Below are 18,466 nucleotides of genomic sequence, written 5' to 3' on the forward strand. Positions count from 1 at the left end.
GACATCTCTGAAATGCCTCAGATTCCATGTGTAAAGTTGGTCAGGAAATTAGAGAAGCATTGAAGTGTGACTGAGAATAAAGGTATGGGGAAGAGGGTTAGCACCTGTTAAGATCTGGAGGAACTTTTGGAATAGCCGAGTCCATACAAGAATGGGCTTCATCGAAATGAAAACAGCATCAGTTCTCTGGCACTTCAGATGAAACATTACAGGAAATGTCTTAAGCTAAAAATTGGGGAGAGTCAATACAGGAGATGTTCAGGAGCGTATCTTCTAAGAGTTAAGTCACTAAAACTATGCAGCCTTAGGAAAACAGTAGGACACAATTCAATAAAATTCAGGTAGGAAACAGGACAGCCTCAAGAAGTTAAGTCAAATTTAAGCAGGACACATAAAAACAGGCAATGAGGTCAAGACAAACAGACCTGTGCTTCTAGGCTACAATTCCAAAAAAATAAAGTAGAGGAACTGAAAAGCCAGGATAAACGAGTATGTTGGCTTAACAGCATCTTATAAACTTGATACAAGGGCGATTATTAGTGGTACCCTAAATTTCAGAGAACAAACTTTGTAGGAAGACCAGAGCTAGTGAACAAAGCGTGATATGTTCCAGGAAAATGTGAAGGTAAAAGTGTGAGGCTAAGAGTTACCAGCATCAACAAGCAATGGAGAATGTGCATGGACTCAAATTCCAAGCCTAAAGAGAAACAGGATAGCATTGAGGCCACACTACCAACCACTGCAGCGACAGTAACGACATCCACAAGAGGCTGGAGAGATTCAGAATGGCTGTGAGGGCAGAAATTGCCATGGGAGACTTGCGTTGCTTCCACATAAAACGCACAAGCATCACGATAACGCATGAGACAAAGGCGACATTTTTAGACGTGATCAGCTGCTTCTGGGTGCTACCGGCGAAACAATACAGAAGTATGTTAACTCCTCCTTTGGTCCTAAGCTGCTCCAAAATAGAATAACTGAAAAATCACTGTTACAGGAATCATCACACAGTAGAATTCAACAGTATTTTCAGAGGGGACAAGCCTCCCATGACAGCAACAATCAGTTTCAGAAAAGGGGTGGTGGTGGGGAAGCTTGCAGATGATGTGATGGTTTTTTAAACATGCTATTCAATGGTAATATAAAAATGCATCAAAAAGATCAGAAAGAGCTGGCAGAGTTAAACAGTGAACAAAAGAAGGATTTTAGAAATAAAAGGACATCCTCCAAAGAGGGGAAATGTTCCCAAAGGACATGAGATGAGCCAAACGCACACCTGAATTAAAAACCAGTAACAATGAGACGCATCGTGCAGTTTCTGAGAAACGACCTGTTAAGATTAAAACTCTGAAGACCTTTTTCAAACATCTTGGAGGTATCAGCCTGCTACCGAAGAAGTTGAAGGTCTGATAGATAAGCAAGATCACAGTCAAAAATCAAAACTATTTGTGTTGGTGTTCAGCAGAAGAGTCCACAGAGAAGTTACCAGTCCTAACCCTGTTTTACAAGGGACAAGGCACAAGAAGAGACTAACGTGGAAACTTCTGCAGGGGAAGTTTTAGAACAATCTGCTAGGAACGAGGAGTAACTAATCACCAGGACTAGATAATGCTCAACATTTCTACAGCAACCCAGATGTGCGCCAGGGGAATGATTAACCAAGATGCATAAGCTATTGCTTACATTGGCTCGGGTGCCAGAGGAATGAAAGGTGGCAAACACGGTATCAATTTTGTAAAAAGGTCTCTGGGGTGAACGTGGGAAACCACTGGAGTCCGACTTCTGTACAAAGCAACTGACTGTCACCGTGCAAGGGTAAATACGGTGCACTTGGGAAGAGTCAACATGGCTTTTGTGGAGGGAGGTCGCAGCTCACGTATGTAGAGTTTGCTGGAAACATCACTGACCGAGCAGATACAGCTCACGTGGCTGACAGTCGATTTGGATTTTCAGAAGGGTTTTTTTGGAAATCTTTTTTGCCTGTGTGTTTTTTTAACAGGTGGCTCACCGAAGACTTGAAGGAAGCTCCTCTTACGAAACATAACTCTTGAAAAGATAAGAAATAGTACAGAACTTCAACAGTCATTTTTCACAACAAAGGGAGTCCTAAGGGAAACCGTGCTCGTCCCTGCGTTGTGCGATATGCTCACGTGTCACGTGGAAGATACCAACAGCGAAGCAATGTGGGTCATGGAGGAGTGGCCTGAAACACCCCTGGCACCGCGCTGACCCAGAACACAGGATGAGACATTTTTGAAACCGTGAGGTTTGATCCCAGAAAAAGGTGGCGGTAACACCACAAACGCGTAAGTCGGCACAAGCCACACCTACGGACAAGGACCGATGAAGCATCTTCTTACCACAAAGGTAACAGCCAGTCCAGCGAGAGAAATCTTCCTTTGCAGAATGCAGAAACGCGCTTTATCGCTAACGGTCCTTGCAGACTTATCATTTACACATTCATATGGCAAATATAAGCGAGAACACTAATTATCACTCTTCCAATAATAGCGAAGCATAATATTAGAATTCGTAGAGAACTGTAACAAAATAAGACAAAGTATGAATTAAGAGCACTCACAGAACCGAGTAGGAAACATCAGCTAAACCAGTAACACAGAACTCCAGACAGCTTTTCCCTCAAAGTCAAAAATAAATAAAACCACAACTGTAAAAAGATCAAAGCTGGAAACGAGCATCAGCGCTGAAGGAAAGGTGAATGTTTTTTTTTTCCTTTTTGAAGGAACTACGCGTGCACCGAACCCAGCAGCATTAAGGCTGATATGAAACAACTCCTATCTCGGACAGCATGGGTGCACCAGATGGGGAATGCCAGAATGTGTCCATTTCTCTGGGTATACACATACACATATATGTGAGAGCCACGGAGAGATCATGGAATAATTTTATTATGTACGCTGAAATAGTCTACTTTTATCAAGACCGAAGGAGTGGTTATTATATGCTTGTATTGCTCTAATTTTATGATGGCTGTCGCCAGGAAGAAGATAATCGTTTCCAGATAAGGACATCTCGGAACAGACTTGAAAGACAACGAACAAAGCCATTACCTTGGATATCCTGTCTCTAACAACACTGTTTTGCCAATGCTGGGAAATAAAAGATAAAAGGACTATAAACAGTTAAAAAGTAACCCGATTCCTGTGAATAGAGGCAGGTGGTAATGATCAAAAGCCAAGGCAGGATTTAAAGACACACTCCCCGAAGCAGCAAGAGAGAACTAGTTTCTGAGTTGCACAAGCAAATTACACCACCTTTAAGATCTCGGGATGTCTGCAGGAAGCTGCAGCCTGCCAGGATCCCCAGGTAGGAGCTCAGCAGATGGAGGAATGCAAAACCAGGCCTGCATCCAGCTTGCTGAGGTTTGTTTCAAGTTTTTTCTTCCCTGGTTTGGTTGAAAATAAAACATCTGTCTTTAGAGAGTTTGGCTAATTGCTGTGTATTACTGGCCAGGAAGCGAACCACAGATGGTCAATTTAAGTTGAACTTTCTGAAATAGAGGGAACCGCATCCCAAAATCTAGCAGCAGGAGAAAGCCTGACTGCTCTCAAAGACATACAGAGACTCCCCCCAGGGCAGGGACCTACAGACTGTGCACTTCAAAACCGAGCAGTTCAGGAAAACAATTTTTTATTTGACATCCTTGGAGAAACTGCGTAAATGCCACGACAGTCGTGTTAACAGTCCAAAAGCAATGATGTGGTCAGCATGGCCAAGTAGAAACTGTAAATCAAACCCCAAAACTAGTGCTTGCTGCCTGGATTCCCGAGGAAGAAAGAAGAGAACAGGCAGCAAACTGCAAAACTCCACCGGGATTTTCCCAGGCCAGCATGCCCGAGGCTTCTCATGGTCTCCACAAGAAACTGGTGACCTGGAACTGTCCGATATATAGGTAATGGGGATGCCTTTACTGGCTGAGACACAGAGAAAAGACTGAGGGATACCAGTCGTTTCAAGAAAAGGATTATAGGGAATGCAGAAATGAATGCATCTGTCAAAGCTTAATAAAATCCTGTTGGCTTAATGCCACCTGCTGCAAAGATTGCAGAAGCGCTTCTCCAAGAGCTCCTGTGCTCTTCTCCAGGAGAAGACGACAGGCTGGAATCACTGACGTGCAGGTGGGAAAGACCTTCCAGAGATCTCCACTCCAACCACCTGCTCGCAGAGGACCACCTCCAACACTAGATCATCTGAGACTTGAAACGCTCTAATGATGGAGAACGCCCACCTCTCTGGGGATGTGCCCCAGCACTGCACCACACTCCTGGGGAATGACTTTCTCTCCTCCCATGTCCAGTCCGAACCTCCCAAGCTGCACCTTGTGGCCGTCGCCTCTTGTTCAGTCATCTGCCACTGTCAGAAGAGTTTCACTCCGTCATCTTTGTAACTGCCCTTCCAGCAGCTGTAGCCTGCCAGCAGATCACCCTTTAGCTTCTTCCGCACCAGACTGAACAAGCCTCACTCACTCCCCAGGCTTCCGAACATCCTGACAGCCTGCCACTGGCTCGCTCCCTCTTTCTCAGAGCTGAATAGCTGCCTGACTTTATGAAAACTTTGTATTTTTCCTTTCAAACAGTGTGAGCATTTTAGAGAAAACAACTGACCAGAAAGGCAACCCGATGATAGACGGTTCCTCTGAGACTCCAGAATGTCTTCAAGGATGAATTATGGCCACCACATTATAAACTACCTGAGCCAGCATTTACAATTGCTGCTAGCTCTGAAGTTTTGGCTATATTCCTTCTTCAATTCCACGATGTGAAAGGCGGAAAGAAAGGGGATCTGGCTCATATGCTGATCTGCCTGAGGGTTATCAAGGCCAGGGAGGAGGATTAGCTGGAGTCTGACTCATCCACTGCTCTGCAGGGAGATTGCAAAGGGTAGAAGGTAAGGAAAGAGGAGAGTGGGGAGAGCCTGGTGGTGAAACACTCACTTGTAATTGTTGTTGATGTCAGAGACGCGCCAGACGTTCTGCAAGTCAAAGCCCATCCTCACCAGCTCCATCTCAAATCGGTATCTCACATGGTCTCCTGGAAGAGCAGAGCACAGGGTATTTACTGACGGCTAAGCAGAACTGATGAAATCTAAACATGTTAGTGACAGCTCCATAGCAACTATCATAGGCTGGAGAGAAACTACGGGACAGCAGGGATCTCGCTTCAGAAGCCAAAAAGATTTGTCCCTCATGGGGGTTCCCCTGCTTATTTTGTCAAGTCAGATCACCTCTCAGTCTCAGGGCACAGAGCAGCATGGAAATAGCCTTCCCACATCAGTGTGGAGTGTGTGTGGGGGGTTAATTTAATCCATTTTTGCCCTTCTGACAGAGATGGCTTCCAAGGTGAATGTCAGGAACCCCAGGCAGAGCAGTACTGAGCACCCACCCCAGGCAGTTCCTTCTTTCAGGCTGACTCAGGGTTTGCTCTCCTATGTTTCAGTCTCACCTTACAAATCCTGAATGTCTTTGTTGCTTGAGTGTTAAATGTTGTAAATAAATAAATACTGCAAAGCTCTTCCCTTCATTCATACCCTGCAGCAACAATGTCCACAAGGAAAGTTTATTTATACTAGAGGATAATACTTTCTCTAAAGGAGAGACAGCAAGTATCTCCTAATTGCTGGTGTTTGGGACAGGGTAAGAACACACAGTTTACCTTTCCTCTACCAGCTTCTTTTTGGTACCTTTTTCAGCTACACTATTCAACCCCATCCCTCCAACCTGTGTTTGGAAGTTTCGTTCAGGCTACTGCTTCTCTCCTCTAATACCAGCACATTTTTAAGTATAAAGCCAGGTTTGTCACTCATTTTAATCCCCTTTTATTCATGCTGAAGCTGTTCAAAGACAAAGCAACTGCAAGTGAACTTTGTGCTCCCAGAGAAGGGAAAATCCGATCCACACGAGGGCACCACCACAGCTCTGGTTTTCTCTTTATGGATTCAAAGATTTCATTTGTGCCTCTGTAAGGATGAGCCAGACATCTCCGCAGACCTGATCACAGGAATGTCATGGCATTTCTAGGTGTTGGAGATGCAGATGGACTCTCATTAATTATGCTGCCTCAAAGATGATGATATTTACCCTCCAGGGACAAGACTGCTTGAGCTCTCTATCATCATGACGACAGTACTAAAGTATGGGATCTTTTCTTCATTCACAAAGAAAAAGGAAAAAGCTACTTTGTGCTGCTGGCTCAGAATGCTGCTTATTGTGTTTATTACTATTATTCCTTTTACTGTGCTTGTTATCCAGCCGCATCTGGCCATCAGGTGGATCTCTAGGCCATGTACAGGATGCCCCTCAGCAAGATGAACTTGGGCTATGGCTACGGCAGAGCTTAAGACATAGCCAGACAGCAGTTTATGAACAACAGTTCAAATTGCATTGAAGTGCTTCTGGACAGAAGAAGAGGACGGGGACAGGCCAGGAGCTTACCTGGACGGCAGAGATGTGCATGTTGATCCTCCTCATCAACACAGACTCCTAAGCACCACGCATGGTAGGCAAACGCAAAGAGGTCCTCCGGCTTAGCAGGGCGGGCAATGGCTCGAGTTAGCCTCTTCAGCCACTCCTGGCACTGCTTAAAGGTGGAAAAATGGCACCTGCAAACCCAAATGTAAATCATCCTCAGAGAGTATGTTCATCCAGCTGAGACACACAGGCAGCTCTGCTCCACTTAACCAGGAAAAGGAACAAGTACCAAGTCTTAGTAACCTCGGCCATGAACAGCTCAATTCCAATGGCAGCACAGAGGGAGATGCCAGAGCTGATCATGGCAACTGGCCTGCAGTGCCACCTACTATATAGCAATAAAATGGATACCTGATCACTTTGGAGTCCTTGCAGACGATGTGAAGCTGGAACATATCCCGACACTCCACACTTTCCATCATCCTCAAAGGCACCTGCGAGGAATAGATGACAAGACTTACCACAGAACATAGCAGACATAGCAGCCTTGCCTGCAGGCCCATCACGCACAGTCACGGCTCTATCAACAATCATGAGCTTCTAGTTCAAACTACAAACCCACTCCGAGGTTTATGAAGCTTCATGACCCAGCGTAGAGCCTCCTTCAACAATTACTATTCTGATTTCTATTCTGTCCCTGGGTAGTCTCCCACCTGGGGCCAGTTACTGACTGAATCGCATCCAGACAAGCACAGGTAACTGAGCCAAACAGAAGCTGCAATAAAAGATGCCAAGCCAAGACAGTGAGAGAAAGCCCCAGGCTCCCGCTGTCTGATTCTCGGTTGCTGGTCTCTGAGTAGGAGAAGTCTCATTAAAGCCAGCCTGCAAGAGACCTTAACAGTCTTAAAACCACCAGGTTTAACGCCTGAATTTAAAACAAAGACCTAATTATTATCCAAAGAAAAAACCAATCCACACACTAAAATGCAGCAGCTAAACAGAAACTGCAGAAACCAGCAGTAGCTACAGACAGCATCAGGCTTGGCATCCTTCAAGAGGCACAGTTCCCACACCACAGAAATGGCTTATGCTGCTCCCCCCCCCCCCCGCCCCCCAAATACTGCAAGAGATTGTGGTTCAGGCAGCAGGAACAGGCAGATCCAGACTTACATTGATCACAGAATCCTTGAATTTGATGTGAAGCCGGTAGTTGGAGATGGCGATCACAGCATCGTTTGCATGGCCAAGATACTCCACTCCCTCGCCCTGCAACACAGTGAATGGGACCTGGAAGGGAGACATCACTAATTGAAGACACACGCAGAGTACTTTGCGCACCGTAAGTGCCAAGAGCCACTCTTCCTACTGTCTCCGCAGTGCATCTCCTGCGGAAAATCATTCACAGCAACATGCTGTTCGTGCAGTGAGAGCAGGCAACAGGACAAAACAGCCCTGGTACCCACTGCCCAGCCCCACCAGATGGATGACCTTCCAAGGATGCCTCAGGAGCCGCTGAGCACCTCCTGATGGATAATTACTTGCAGAGGAGAGGTGTGACCACAAACACTACGTACGCCAACCATGGGCATCAGGCAGCGAGGGTGTTGCGTGGGGGCAGAGGGTCCCTGCATTTCAGAGAGGGTAACTGCAGCCCTGGCGCAAGCGGCATGATAAAGGACACAACCTCAGGCACAGCTCACACACAAGTTGGGGAGTGCTCTGCACCGCTCCGGGCAGAGCCTGATACAATCGATCGGAGTCCTCTGCCCCAAGGCAGAGTGTCACATACTGGTCCTGCCGCATCATTTAAATGAGGGGGCTCTTAGCAGCGCTAAGACTCACTGGTACCAATCCAGGTAAGTAAATGAACCAAAGTTTTGCCCAATTTCTGCTAACAAGGCTCTGAGGGAATATCTATGTATAGTTATTTGTATGACTGAGGAAACGTCATTAAAGTTACAAAAAAAAAAAACCATATAATCAAGTGTCTTTCTGTTTTTCCCTATCAGCCTGGACATGCCACAGCTATTTTTAAAACAGGGGATCCTGGCAGATGGCCAAGACTGACTTTTCTTTTTGTGTATAAAAAAAAAGGCAGAAGAGCCTCAAATTCACCAGGCCCCTTTTTCCTTAGCTAAGTAGACTCCTCATTGTTCCCTGAATGCCACCTACACCAGGTGACGTTGGTAACTAATCATGCAAAAAATGTCACGAAGATTTATCATTTCAGCCAGAGCCCTTTACATGCCAGACAGGGCATCTGATGAAACAATTCATTACACTGGAATTAGTACAAGTCAGACCACCTTGTCTTTATTTCTAAGCTATTTCTATGGTTTGGGTATATGCTGCCTAAAAACTGAATTTCTGGATTTCAGACCTCACGTGCAAGTGACAGTTGTACTAACTTCCCCCTTCTTAAGTTACTTGTACAAAAATAACAAACTTAGACTGGCACCTGTCCGAAAACTCTTTAAAAATGTTAATTATTTGACATAAAGAGAATATAGTCTCTTTATTTCTGCAGTTTATTTATGCACGCTTGCCAGAGCTGTTTTTAGTTGGCATGTGTTTCTTCTGCTTACAGGGCTCTGTCACACATCAACAGAAGGGAGACAGATTAGAAATGGGATGGTAAAATTGCAAGAACTGACAGAGGGAAATCCTGGAATAAACTGACAGGTGCCTGAATACAGCTTATTATCAAGCCAATGCCATCCTTTTAGACTTCACTTTATATTAAGAGAATAACGATTTACTGAACGCAAATTACCCTTTGGAGGGGGGGGTGGACTTTACGGTCCTCCACGCAGAAGACTAAAGCAGATTCTGCTCTTCTCCAGGTAGTCTCAGCTCAGAGTCGTCTCAGCAGCTTCACCTCCCGCAGGCCTGCAGCCCTGACCCCGTGCAACTCCTCAGCCCATATTTGCTCTTTCAAGTCAATCCTCCCGTTGCCATATTTCAGTCCTTGCTTTTATCAGCACCGTTTACCAAGTTGATACCAATCACAGGGCAAACTCAAATACTGCAGCAGCAGTGAGAACTTACAACATGAGCCTGGCTCCAGCCACAGGAGGAGGAGGATGAGCACTGGGATAAGGTGGCAGTGGACTACGTTAAAGGAAGCAACAAACACCAGGAGGCTTTGGCTCCCACTGTTCAGAATACCGCCCTTGCTGCACAGCAGCAACAGTACCCGGGTCTCTTTCAAGGGCCTTTTGCAGCAGGAGACTGGCACCATACGGAGGTTTCTCTTTCCAACAGCTCTGCAGCAGGAAAATGCCAGGAGCAACGTATATTAGGGCCAGACCAGCCATTGCAATTGCACTCTACGGCTACACAGAGCACAGCCCAGCCCTGATATTCCACCTGTCCCACAGAGCGTCTACCTGCTCTGAGCTACGCAGGCAGCGTCACAATTTCTCACTGTCAGCAGAGGCGGAGGACAGGGAATACCCAGGACGGCTCTGTATTGCATCATGCTCCAGCCGTATTTCTAAGTGGCAGATGCGATGCTGTACAAATCTCAGCCTCTTGGCAGGGCTGGGAAGGCAGGGCCAGGGCGTACAGAACTGCCGTCAGCAGCCTCCCCGCACGCAGAAGGACCCGCCAGTCCGAACGTGACCTACAGCACCGGCCAGCCTGGGGCCTCCAGAACACGTCCCGGGCTGGAGAACTGCTCTCAGGTTTCACACTACCAGAGTTGAGTCTGCCGCATCCCAAAGCTGTTTCGGTTTTCTTACTTCCTTACCTGCAATGACTCTTCCTCCTTTACTAGCTCTTTCGGGGGGAACAAGTCCTTGGCCTGGATATACTCCAAACTGGGAGGGCCTTCCTCACCCTGCATTGCAAACAAAACACAAATTGAGACAGGCCCCAGCCAGCACGTGTTATGAAAAGCCAAATATCAAAGCTGCTGGATACTCTTGGCACCCCAATACCTTGGGGACCCCCTGGATCCATGCATGGAAACGCCTGTTCTGCCTCCGGACCATACTTTGCATTGTAGGACCCCAGCAGCTCCTCTAGCTGTTGCAGAATACCCACAGCACAGTGAAAAGACTAAAGCAGGTCTCCAAGTCCCGTCTCTTCCAATCGTGTGGTATTTGGGAAGCCAAGCAGATATACCTTGACCTTGCGCAGGATCTTGTACTGATGTGGTAGTAATTTGTCATGTCAAATGTTACCCCATTACCTTCACTATGGCACCACAGCAGAAACACGGTAACACAGAGGGTTTCCACCTACAGCTTCGACCTACTCTTCCTCCTCTCACATTCATAAGGACTGCCTTCTTTTGGGAGTTTTCATTTGCACTCAGCCCAAAAAATCTGGGAAGAGCCTGAGGCTTTTTGAGGAGAATACGCAAGTGTGAAACGTAACCCTGTAACAACCGCATCTAAGTGCGCCCAATTCACAACGGGCGTTACTGACTGGTGACAGCATCCAAGCAGGGCACTCGTCCTCAGGGCAGCTGAGCGTGTCTGACCTGCTCAGACGGACACCCTGGAAAGCCCACAGAGGCCTCAGAGAAGTGGTCCGAGAGGACACATGGAGCCTGGACACGCCATCCTTGGAGAAGTGGAGAGTGTCCCAGTTTGGGATCTTTGAATTTTCAGTCACTCATGAAATCCTGGTCCCGATTTTCATCAACCCTCACCCCACACTCTGCCAAACCACCGGCTTGCTGTACAAGCGAGCAGCATCCAGACACTCAGCTGAGGATGCTCGCTGCTGGGAGCCCAGGACGGCGTTAATTCCACATGTATTTGGTGTGGGAACGTTTTCTGCAGAATGCCTCTTGCTCTCTAACTATAGCTCCTCTAGACTCCAGCATTTATTAAGAAATACTCTGTTCTGTAAGCATTAAATAATATTTTAAAATGAAATATCTTTCTGGTTAAGTCACCTAAGCCAGAACTCTAAATTTCAATCCGAAGAAATGAGAACTCAACCCTTTTGGCTCGGTTATATTTAAAATGATGCCGAATCCCCTTACGTTGCTGACAGCCACTCAAGCCTCAGCACCCACAGGTACAGCCTGACCTGAAGCGCTCCCTGGTTCTCAGACTGGGGCGGCCAGACCCCACGCAGCCCGCCTCCCCCCCAGGTCCAGAGGTAGCTGTGCACACACTGCTCGCAGCTAGCGTAAAACTCGGCATCAACCCCAGCTGGAGGCAAAGGCACTGCCCCTCCTCACCCACTCACCAGGTCCCTGCGTGAGGCTGCGAGGGACACAGGGCACAGCACCCGCTCCAGCAGGTTACTGGAGACCACGGGGGGCTCGGGGGCCTCTCCTGCCGGCGGCTTGCTCTGATGCTGACTCGCTAGCCCAGGAGAGCACAAAGGAAAGGTGCATGCCTGCATGCCGGTGCGGCAACCAGGGAGCAGAGATCCTCTCCCATCACCACTTTGCAGCTTGCAAAGAAATCCCAGTGAGCAGCAGGAACTGGAACAGGGCAGCCCGAGCTCTCCACCAGCCCCAGTGTCCTTGAGTCCCTCCTCGCCTGCAGCATGGGACGGACGGGAGGCTGAGCATCTCCTCCTGCCACAGCCCCGTCCCACGGTATCAGCGGGGCAGGGGGCTCAGAACCCTGCTCTCTTCACAAGCCAGCCATCTCCTGAAGCCCTCAGAGCCCATTTGGCCACAAATCCCTCGGGGGGGGGGGGGGGGGGCCTTCTGCAGGAAGGGGCATCAGATCTCCTCTGAGCAAGAAAACTCCTTTCCTGATGCAGAGCTCAGGACCCCCTCCCACTACAACACCATCCTGGCAGCATCAGCAGAGGAGGGGGTCTCGCACACCCCTGCCTTGCACGCTGCAGCCGTGGCAGAAGCGCAGAGCTCCCCTGGGGTCAGCTGCTCTCACACAGCAATTTTCCAGCTCCACGCAAGGACCGGCTGGAGCCTGCGTGGCACGGCACACTCGCTGGGGCCTTCCAGCCGACTCAACCCGCGGTGCCGGGCACTGCTGTGCCCTTGGCCCCGGGCAGGGCAGCAGCACAGCAGTGACGGGGGCCGCCGTGTCCTCCGGCAGCACGTGAGAGGGAAGAGAAGGGGATCCCCCTTTGCAGGGGGGTGGCACGCCAGGCTGGGCGGATCCAGGGCCGGAGGATCCGCACGCAGCCCGGCCTCAAGGACAGGCCTGAGCTGGGGCGGCTGGCTCAGCACGGGAGCTGGAGAGAGAAGCCGGCTTATAGCCCTGCTTGTATGGAGGAGAGGAGGGGGAGGAAAAAAGCAGCACTTACAAAGCAGTTGAGCATGGAGCAGGAGACACGGCCTGGCAGACTCATGTTCATTTCCCGAGGCGGCAGCTGGGCCGGGCACGCGCAAGCAGCATCTCCTTCCTCCGGCCCTCTGCTGCTGCCGGCAGCGGCTCCGAAACCGTCGTGCTGGGCTTGCCGCAGCCTCCCCGCTCCGCTGCGAAGGGCAGGAGCATCCCTGCCGCTGGCGGCCCGAGCAGGTGCCCGCCGCCGCTCGCTGCTGCTGACAATGGAGGGAGGGAGGGCGGAGGACGGAAAGACTCCACCTACCTCTGAAGGCCACCGAGCGCGGCTCTGCCATCTAAGTGTCTCCCTGACAGGCGAGACAGAAAATGGAGAGACCAACGGAGGGATCACCCCTCCTCTCCCGTCCCCAGACGCAGAGCCAGCATCCTGCCGACGGGCAGATGCCAGCGACGCATCCCCTTGCTCGCCGAGTCGCCAAGCGGAGCGGCTTGCCGGGAGACGCAGTCCCGGCCTGCGGCACTCCTCCCAGCCGGTGCTTGCCTCGTGCCGCACTGATGGCGCGTGCGGGAGCACAGGGAACAATAGCAGCAAGGAGGCTTTGCACCCCGGCGCTGAGCCCTCCGCCGGCACTGAGCCCTCAGCCGATGCTTTGGGATGCTCATTTGGGAGCCTCCCGCTGCAAACCTTTGCCTGCGATCCTTCCGCCGGCCTGGCAGCTGCCCGCAGTCCTCTCTGCCTGGTCAGGGAGGGGAGGACAAAGGGGCTGCCCTGCTGCTTCCTCACTGCTGAATACTCCCGAGCCTTTAAGTCCTCCCTCCAGGGAGCTCCCATGCGTGCAGGGAGTAGCTGGATGTCTCTGGCCCCCGCCAGCACCCGCGTGCCGAAGCGTGGCCCTGTGGCCACTGCTCCCCTCGCTGACCGCCTGGACGGTTAGCTCCCGCGGGAATTTTCACCAGTCCCGGTTTAGCAATGCCTGCCAACGTCGGGGAAATGCCTCGGGTGCAGAAAACGCTGGGGGTTGAACACCCAGCTCCCTGCCCTGGCCCCGCAGGAACTGGCTTTTACTACTTGTTGTTTGTCAAATCCACGAGCAAACAGCAAGCTCCCCAGGTCACAGCCCCTCCCAGAAGCCACAGGACAGCAGCCTCCTGGGCAATGCCATCACCAGCCGCCGCTCTGCCCTCCACCTCCCACCACTGAGCCAGAATGAGAATCTCTTTCTTAAAATGCAAAACTAAAACCCAGCCCTTCACTAATCCTCCAAGGTGCAGACCCAACTATTTTGCTCTAATCGTACCAGCTTTTGTGCTCCTGGACCATCAAAAGAGAGCACAGCCTGTAGCCATTAAGCTTCTCTTAGATGTGGTTGCCCCAAAGACATCACAGACAGCTCTACCTAGCTATACCAACAGCATCTCAAAAGGTTTTTCCTTAAGTCAGATAAAAGATTTAGGCATTTGTCCGCAAAATCCTTAAGGGTTAGATTATTCTGAGCTGCTTCAACCAAGGGACAGCTTTGCGACGCCCAGACCTGCTGCCCGTTGTCACTGCAGGGCAGCAGCGCCCAGGCAAAAAGCTGTTCAGTGAACTCCCTTGCTGAGAAACCAAACACAGACTACCCCGCAAGCCACGGTCCCACGGGCTTCACTCTTCAGGACAAAAGCCCTGGAAGTGTGACCACACCTGTAAATAAGCCATGAAATCCCATTACCATCTCGGCTCCGTTTACCATCTCCACCGTTTACGTGGTGCACAATGGGCAAACATCAGGCGTTGCCCAGCCTCGGGGGCACCCGATTCCAGCTGGCACCCACAAACCAAAACACATTTGCATTACCTATGAAGTCAACACAAGAAGAACAGAGGCTTATGGACGAGGTTACAGATTTGTCTCGGCCAAATCTGAGTGGCAGGAGAGGTGCCCCACTCGCTGCAGGTTCTCCTCTGGGGTGAATCCCAGAGGTCTGCTGAGAAACCAGAGCAGCAAAAGGTGGAAGGAACCTTTTATACCGAAAGAGTGTCGCTATAAAAACTCTAAACCCAGTATTTTTTTTCCTGACCTATCAGGAGAAAAGCAACAAAGCACGTCTGTCGATAACAGCTGAAGCACAGAAGTCTCTTAGGTAGAGCAGAGCATATATCATTATTTAAACATATTAAGTGCATACAACACACAACCAGTGTTTATAACATACAAAGCCATGGACGAGGCAGGTAAGACATCTGCTCTGACCCATGGCGAGGACTTTTAGGACCAGCGCTCAGTTCAGGGCCTGGCACGGGGACTGCTTCCAGCTCGAGTTGCAGAAGGACCTTTGTAACCCTAAGCTGCAGCTGCGCAGAGTTAAAAGGTTGCTCGTCAGATCATTACTTTGAATTTCCAACCTAAGCTGACCTGAACATCCACAAATAGATCTTCTCCTGCTTTCATTGAAATATTTTTGCCCTTTTAGCATTAGAAAGAGACTCACACATGGCTTAGAAACTTCTACCCAAGAGCTGAGCCTGATGCAGAGCGGAGGTAGACCTTGCCCTGACGTTCAGCGGCATCTCGGAGGCTCTCAGAGTTTCAGGAGGAACCGGATTCAAACTCCGCCACTTTTCACTTCTCCCTCCAGCATTTCACAGAACACCTGCTCTCGTTTCCATCCAATCAACCAGAAGACAGGAGCGGTGGCAGTGAGACCGCGCGGTGCCGGGCAGCCTGGGTGGCCGGGCGCAGGAACGCCGAGCGCTCGCAGCCTCTTTAGCTGGCTTAGCTAGAGGGATTTCCTAAATGCCACCTCAGATGCCTCGCCAGCTGAACAGCTGGTGTTCGCCCCGTTATCACTAATCACCACCAGACTGAACGAGGAAGACAAGGTTATTTTCACATAACTGGGCTCCTCCGAGTGTCATGCATATGCACATTCATGCACGGGGAGAGAGAAGCCTTCATTTTCTCCCAACCACAACAATCCTAAAGCTTTCACGTACTCTGAGGAAGAGAGGAGCTGAATATAACACGGGGAGCATGTTCTTAAGGCCAGTTGGCAGTAATTAACCCTTTTTCCTCCCACTAGCACTGCACACTGTTGATGCTGTGAGTGGCTCTCTCCTGTGCTGCTCCTCCCACCCCTCCGTACGTCTCTGCTTGCACATGGCAGGTAAACAGCTCGCAACCTCTCTTTAAGGTCCCAAAAGGGATTTGGAGGCTCTGACACTGCACAGTGCTTGGCAGAGATAGGGCTGGCACTTAAGGGCTCATTCTGCAGCCTCTAAAGAAGAAGATACTCCCTACGGAGACATGCCTGCATGCACCAGGAGCCCAGCCTGCAGCACCGGGGTTCACTGCCATCTGGTCCCACAAGCCCAGGGAATCCGTACTGGGAGCACGGGACAGCCACCGAGATGCTGAAATCTCTCTCGTGGCCTGGAGCCATTCAACACCCTGAACTGCATCTTTTTGTCAACAGCTAGCCCAGCTTTCTGCAAGATAGGGAAAGGGTGGTTCAAAGAGCAGCTAACACCCACCCCGCCGGGTCACCGCTGATTCCTCTTCATGGAAGCTCAATCTCTTCCCTTCAAAAATGACCATCCACCCAAGCAAAGATCTGCAAGTGCCTCAAAGAGCCTGAATGACACATAGACATGCTGGAGGAGGCCAAACCCCTGGTGAAATACAGGTGCCAGCAGAGCCTATCACTCACAGAAAGGGGGAAGCAAGCAGCCAAAGGATGAGAAGAGGAAAACTGGTCCCGTCCGCTGCAGGGAGGTGCCACCGCCAGCACACCGGGGTCAGACTTCTGAGTACAGATATACCCTTCCCAACCCTGACATACCTTTATCCCGCATTTCTTTTCGGCACCACAAATAAAATGACTGTAAATACTCTTTCATTAGGCAGAGGGCACTATTTCCATCCCTTCTACATATTAAGGGTGGGCTTTTCATCACCACAGCGTGGTTCATCACCCTGCAGACGGAGAGGAGGGAAAGCAAGGGTCTATGGCCATGGATGGCAGAGATCTGAATCCGCAGCCCTGTGCCTGTTAGTGCATCCATTGCACAGACTGCCCTCATCTGCCTCCAGCTGGAGAAGAACGACAAAAATTGGCAGGAGGAGGTGACTGTCCTGGGCAGGTACTGTCCTGAGCAGGTACTCCCAGGACATCAAAAGAAAATCAACAGGAGCCGGCACAGCTCTGCCCAACAGCCTGGGGCTCCGGCAGTCACCGAGCCTTCGCTGGCTGCTGCGGACTGAGATGCTCCTAGCAGACAATACCCAGAGGTATTATCAGGGTACTCTAGTTTATATCTGTCCAGATCTGAATATTTTCCACGAAGATCAAGGTAGGAACTGGTTATCTAGATCTTTTTACAGGTAAGGAGGGGAAGGAAGAGACTTGTATCATTTATCTCATCCTAGAAGTTAAAATTTATCCTCTTTCTGCTTAGCAGATACCTACATCAGGGTGAGATGAACCGCACTCAGACACGTATTTCTATTTCTCTCCACTGCCTAGGCAGGGGATCTACATAAGCTGATGCAGAGAGCTGACTATCTGTGGCCAAAGGGACTTCTTGTTCTGCCTTCTCTATTTTTGTTGCACAAAAGGCATCTTTGTTTCAGGTCCCTCTACAAAAATAGTTCATTTCCTCAAAGCCTAAGGAGGTCCTTGGGTAAACTGAAAAGCTGCTGAGCCACTGAGGTGGCCTCCCAGAAATAAGCCCCTAAACTTGTGTGAAGAGAAGCTACTATTTTATACCCTGTAAGTCAGGACTGGGATGGTGCCATCTTTTCATCTTTACAGGATGACAGAAGAGGTTATAGATCTGTAATACTACATTTAATATTTGTTCAGAAAGCTGCCCAGAGGTGAGCATGCAGCAGAAATACGAAGCAAGAAGTCTTTGAGAAGAGGGATGAAAGGACAGAAGTCAAGGGCTACCAACTCCATATGCCAGCAAGAGGGGACAAGGGATGGCTAACCTGCAAAATCCCACCTAGACTAACAGTCACGGTCCCCTCCGAAGGGTATGAACCACCGTGGAAATCCAGATGCCTACAGTCCCAGTATCCCCAGCTGTAAGAAGAGGGAATGCTGTCGCGGGAGTTGTACGGCGTGCGGTAAGAGCTGAGCCCGGAGCTGCCGGCAGAGCAGCACAGCAGCTTGCACTAACTTACCCGCCAGGTTAGTTTTAAGTAATGTATTAAGGTACTGGGTGCTCGTTAGGACTTCCATTAGCCAGAGTTAAGGATTAAACCACCACTAGTGCTGTCTTCAAGGTCATTTTCAGCAGCAGCTAGTCTTTGGGGAAGAAATGAAGAGAGTCTTACAATCAAAGCAAACAAAGTTCTTAACCGACACTAGACCAAGCATTCGTAGCAGCAGAAAGGGGAGAGCAGCTGGTGATCCACGTTTGGGGTGCTGCTGAGGAAGGTAGAAGCTTTTGGGCATGCCCTTGCTAACCAGAGGGCATTGGTGCTGTGCCCTCTGACTGCAGGGATCACGGGTAATTAACTAAGCGCTCAGCATGCCTGCAGGGAACAGGGTTTCCAACCAACTCTCCCAGCAGCTAGCTGAAGAAGGCCAGCCCCAAAGCACCCACAGGTCAGCAGCCACCTCTACAGAGGATCCATTAACCAGCAACCGACCTCCATCCCTCCCTGCAGACCTTTTAACCCAGAAGTCACAACCCTCCAGGGAGGTCACAAAAGGACTCCAGGGAGGTTATCAAGAGTTTACATCACCTCTCTACCTCCAACTGCTGACAGAAGCTCAGGTAGGTAGGTAAAGGCAAGTGCTTATTTCTACAGCTCACAATTAT

The 18,466-nt window shown here is 49.8% G+C and overlaps 1 protein-coding gene across 1 annotated transcript in view; it reads right to left on the minus strand.

Moving 5' to 3' along the window:
• MTMR4 (myotubularin related protein 4) overlaps positions 1 to 12,733 on the minus strand; it is a 28,893-nt gene extending 16,160 nt beyond the window's left edge. Inside the window, exons 1-6 of the mRNA XM_059829070.1 lie at positions 12,674 to 12,733; positions 10,179 to 10,268; positions 7,598 to 7,714; positions 6,839 to 6,921; positions 6,452 to 6,618; positions 4,955 to 5,051 (exon numbers count right to left, since the gene is read on the minus strand). Coding sequence (XP_059685053.1) covers positions 4,955 to 5,051; positions 6,452 to 6,618; positions 6,839 to 6,921; positions 7,598 to 7,714; positions 10,179 to 10,268; positions 12,674 to 12,724 — 605 coding nt within the window. The 5' untranslated portion in view covers positions 12,725 to 12,733. The remainder of the gene's footprint in view (positions 1 to 4,954; positions 5,052 to 6,451; positions 6,619 to 6,838; positions 6,922 to 7,597; positions 7,715 to 10,178; positions 10,269 to 12,673) is intronic.
• Positions 12,734 to 18,466: the final 5,733 nt, after the last annotated feature.

The sequence above is a fragment of the Gavia stellata genome, chromosome 25 (assembly GCF_030936135.1).
Source record: "Gavia stellata isolate bGavSte3 chromosome 25, bGavSte3.hap2, whole genome shotgun sequence".
NCBI classification, from domain to species: Eukaryota; Metazoa; Chordata; class Aves; order Gaviiformes; family Gaviidae; genus Gavia; species Gavia stellata.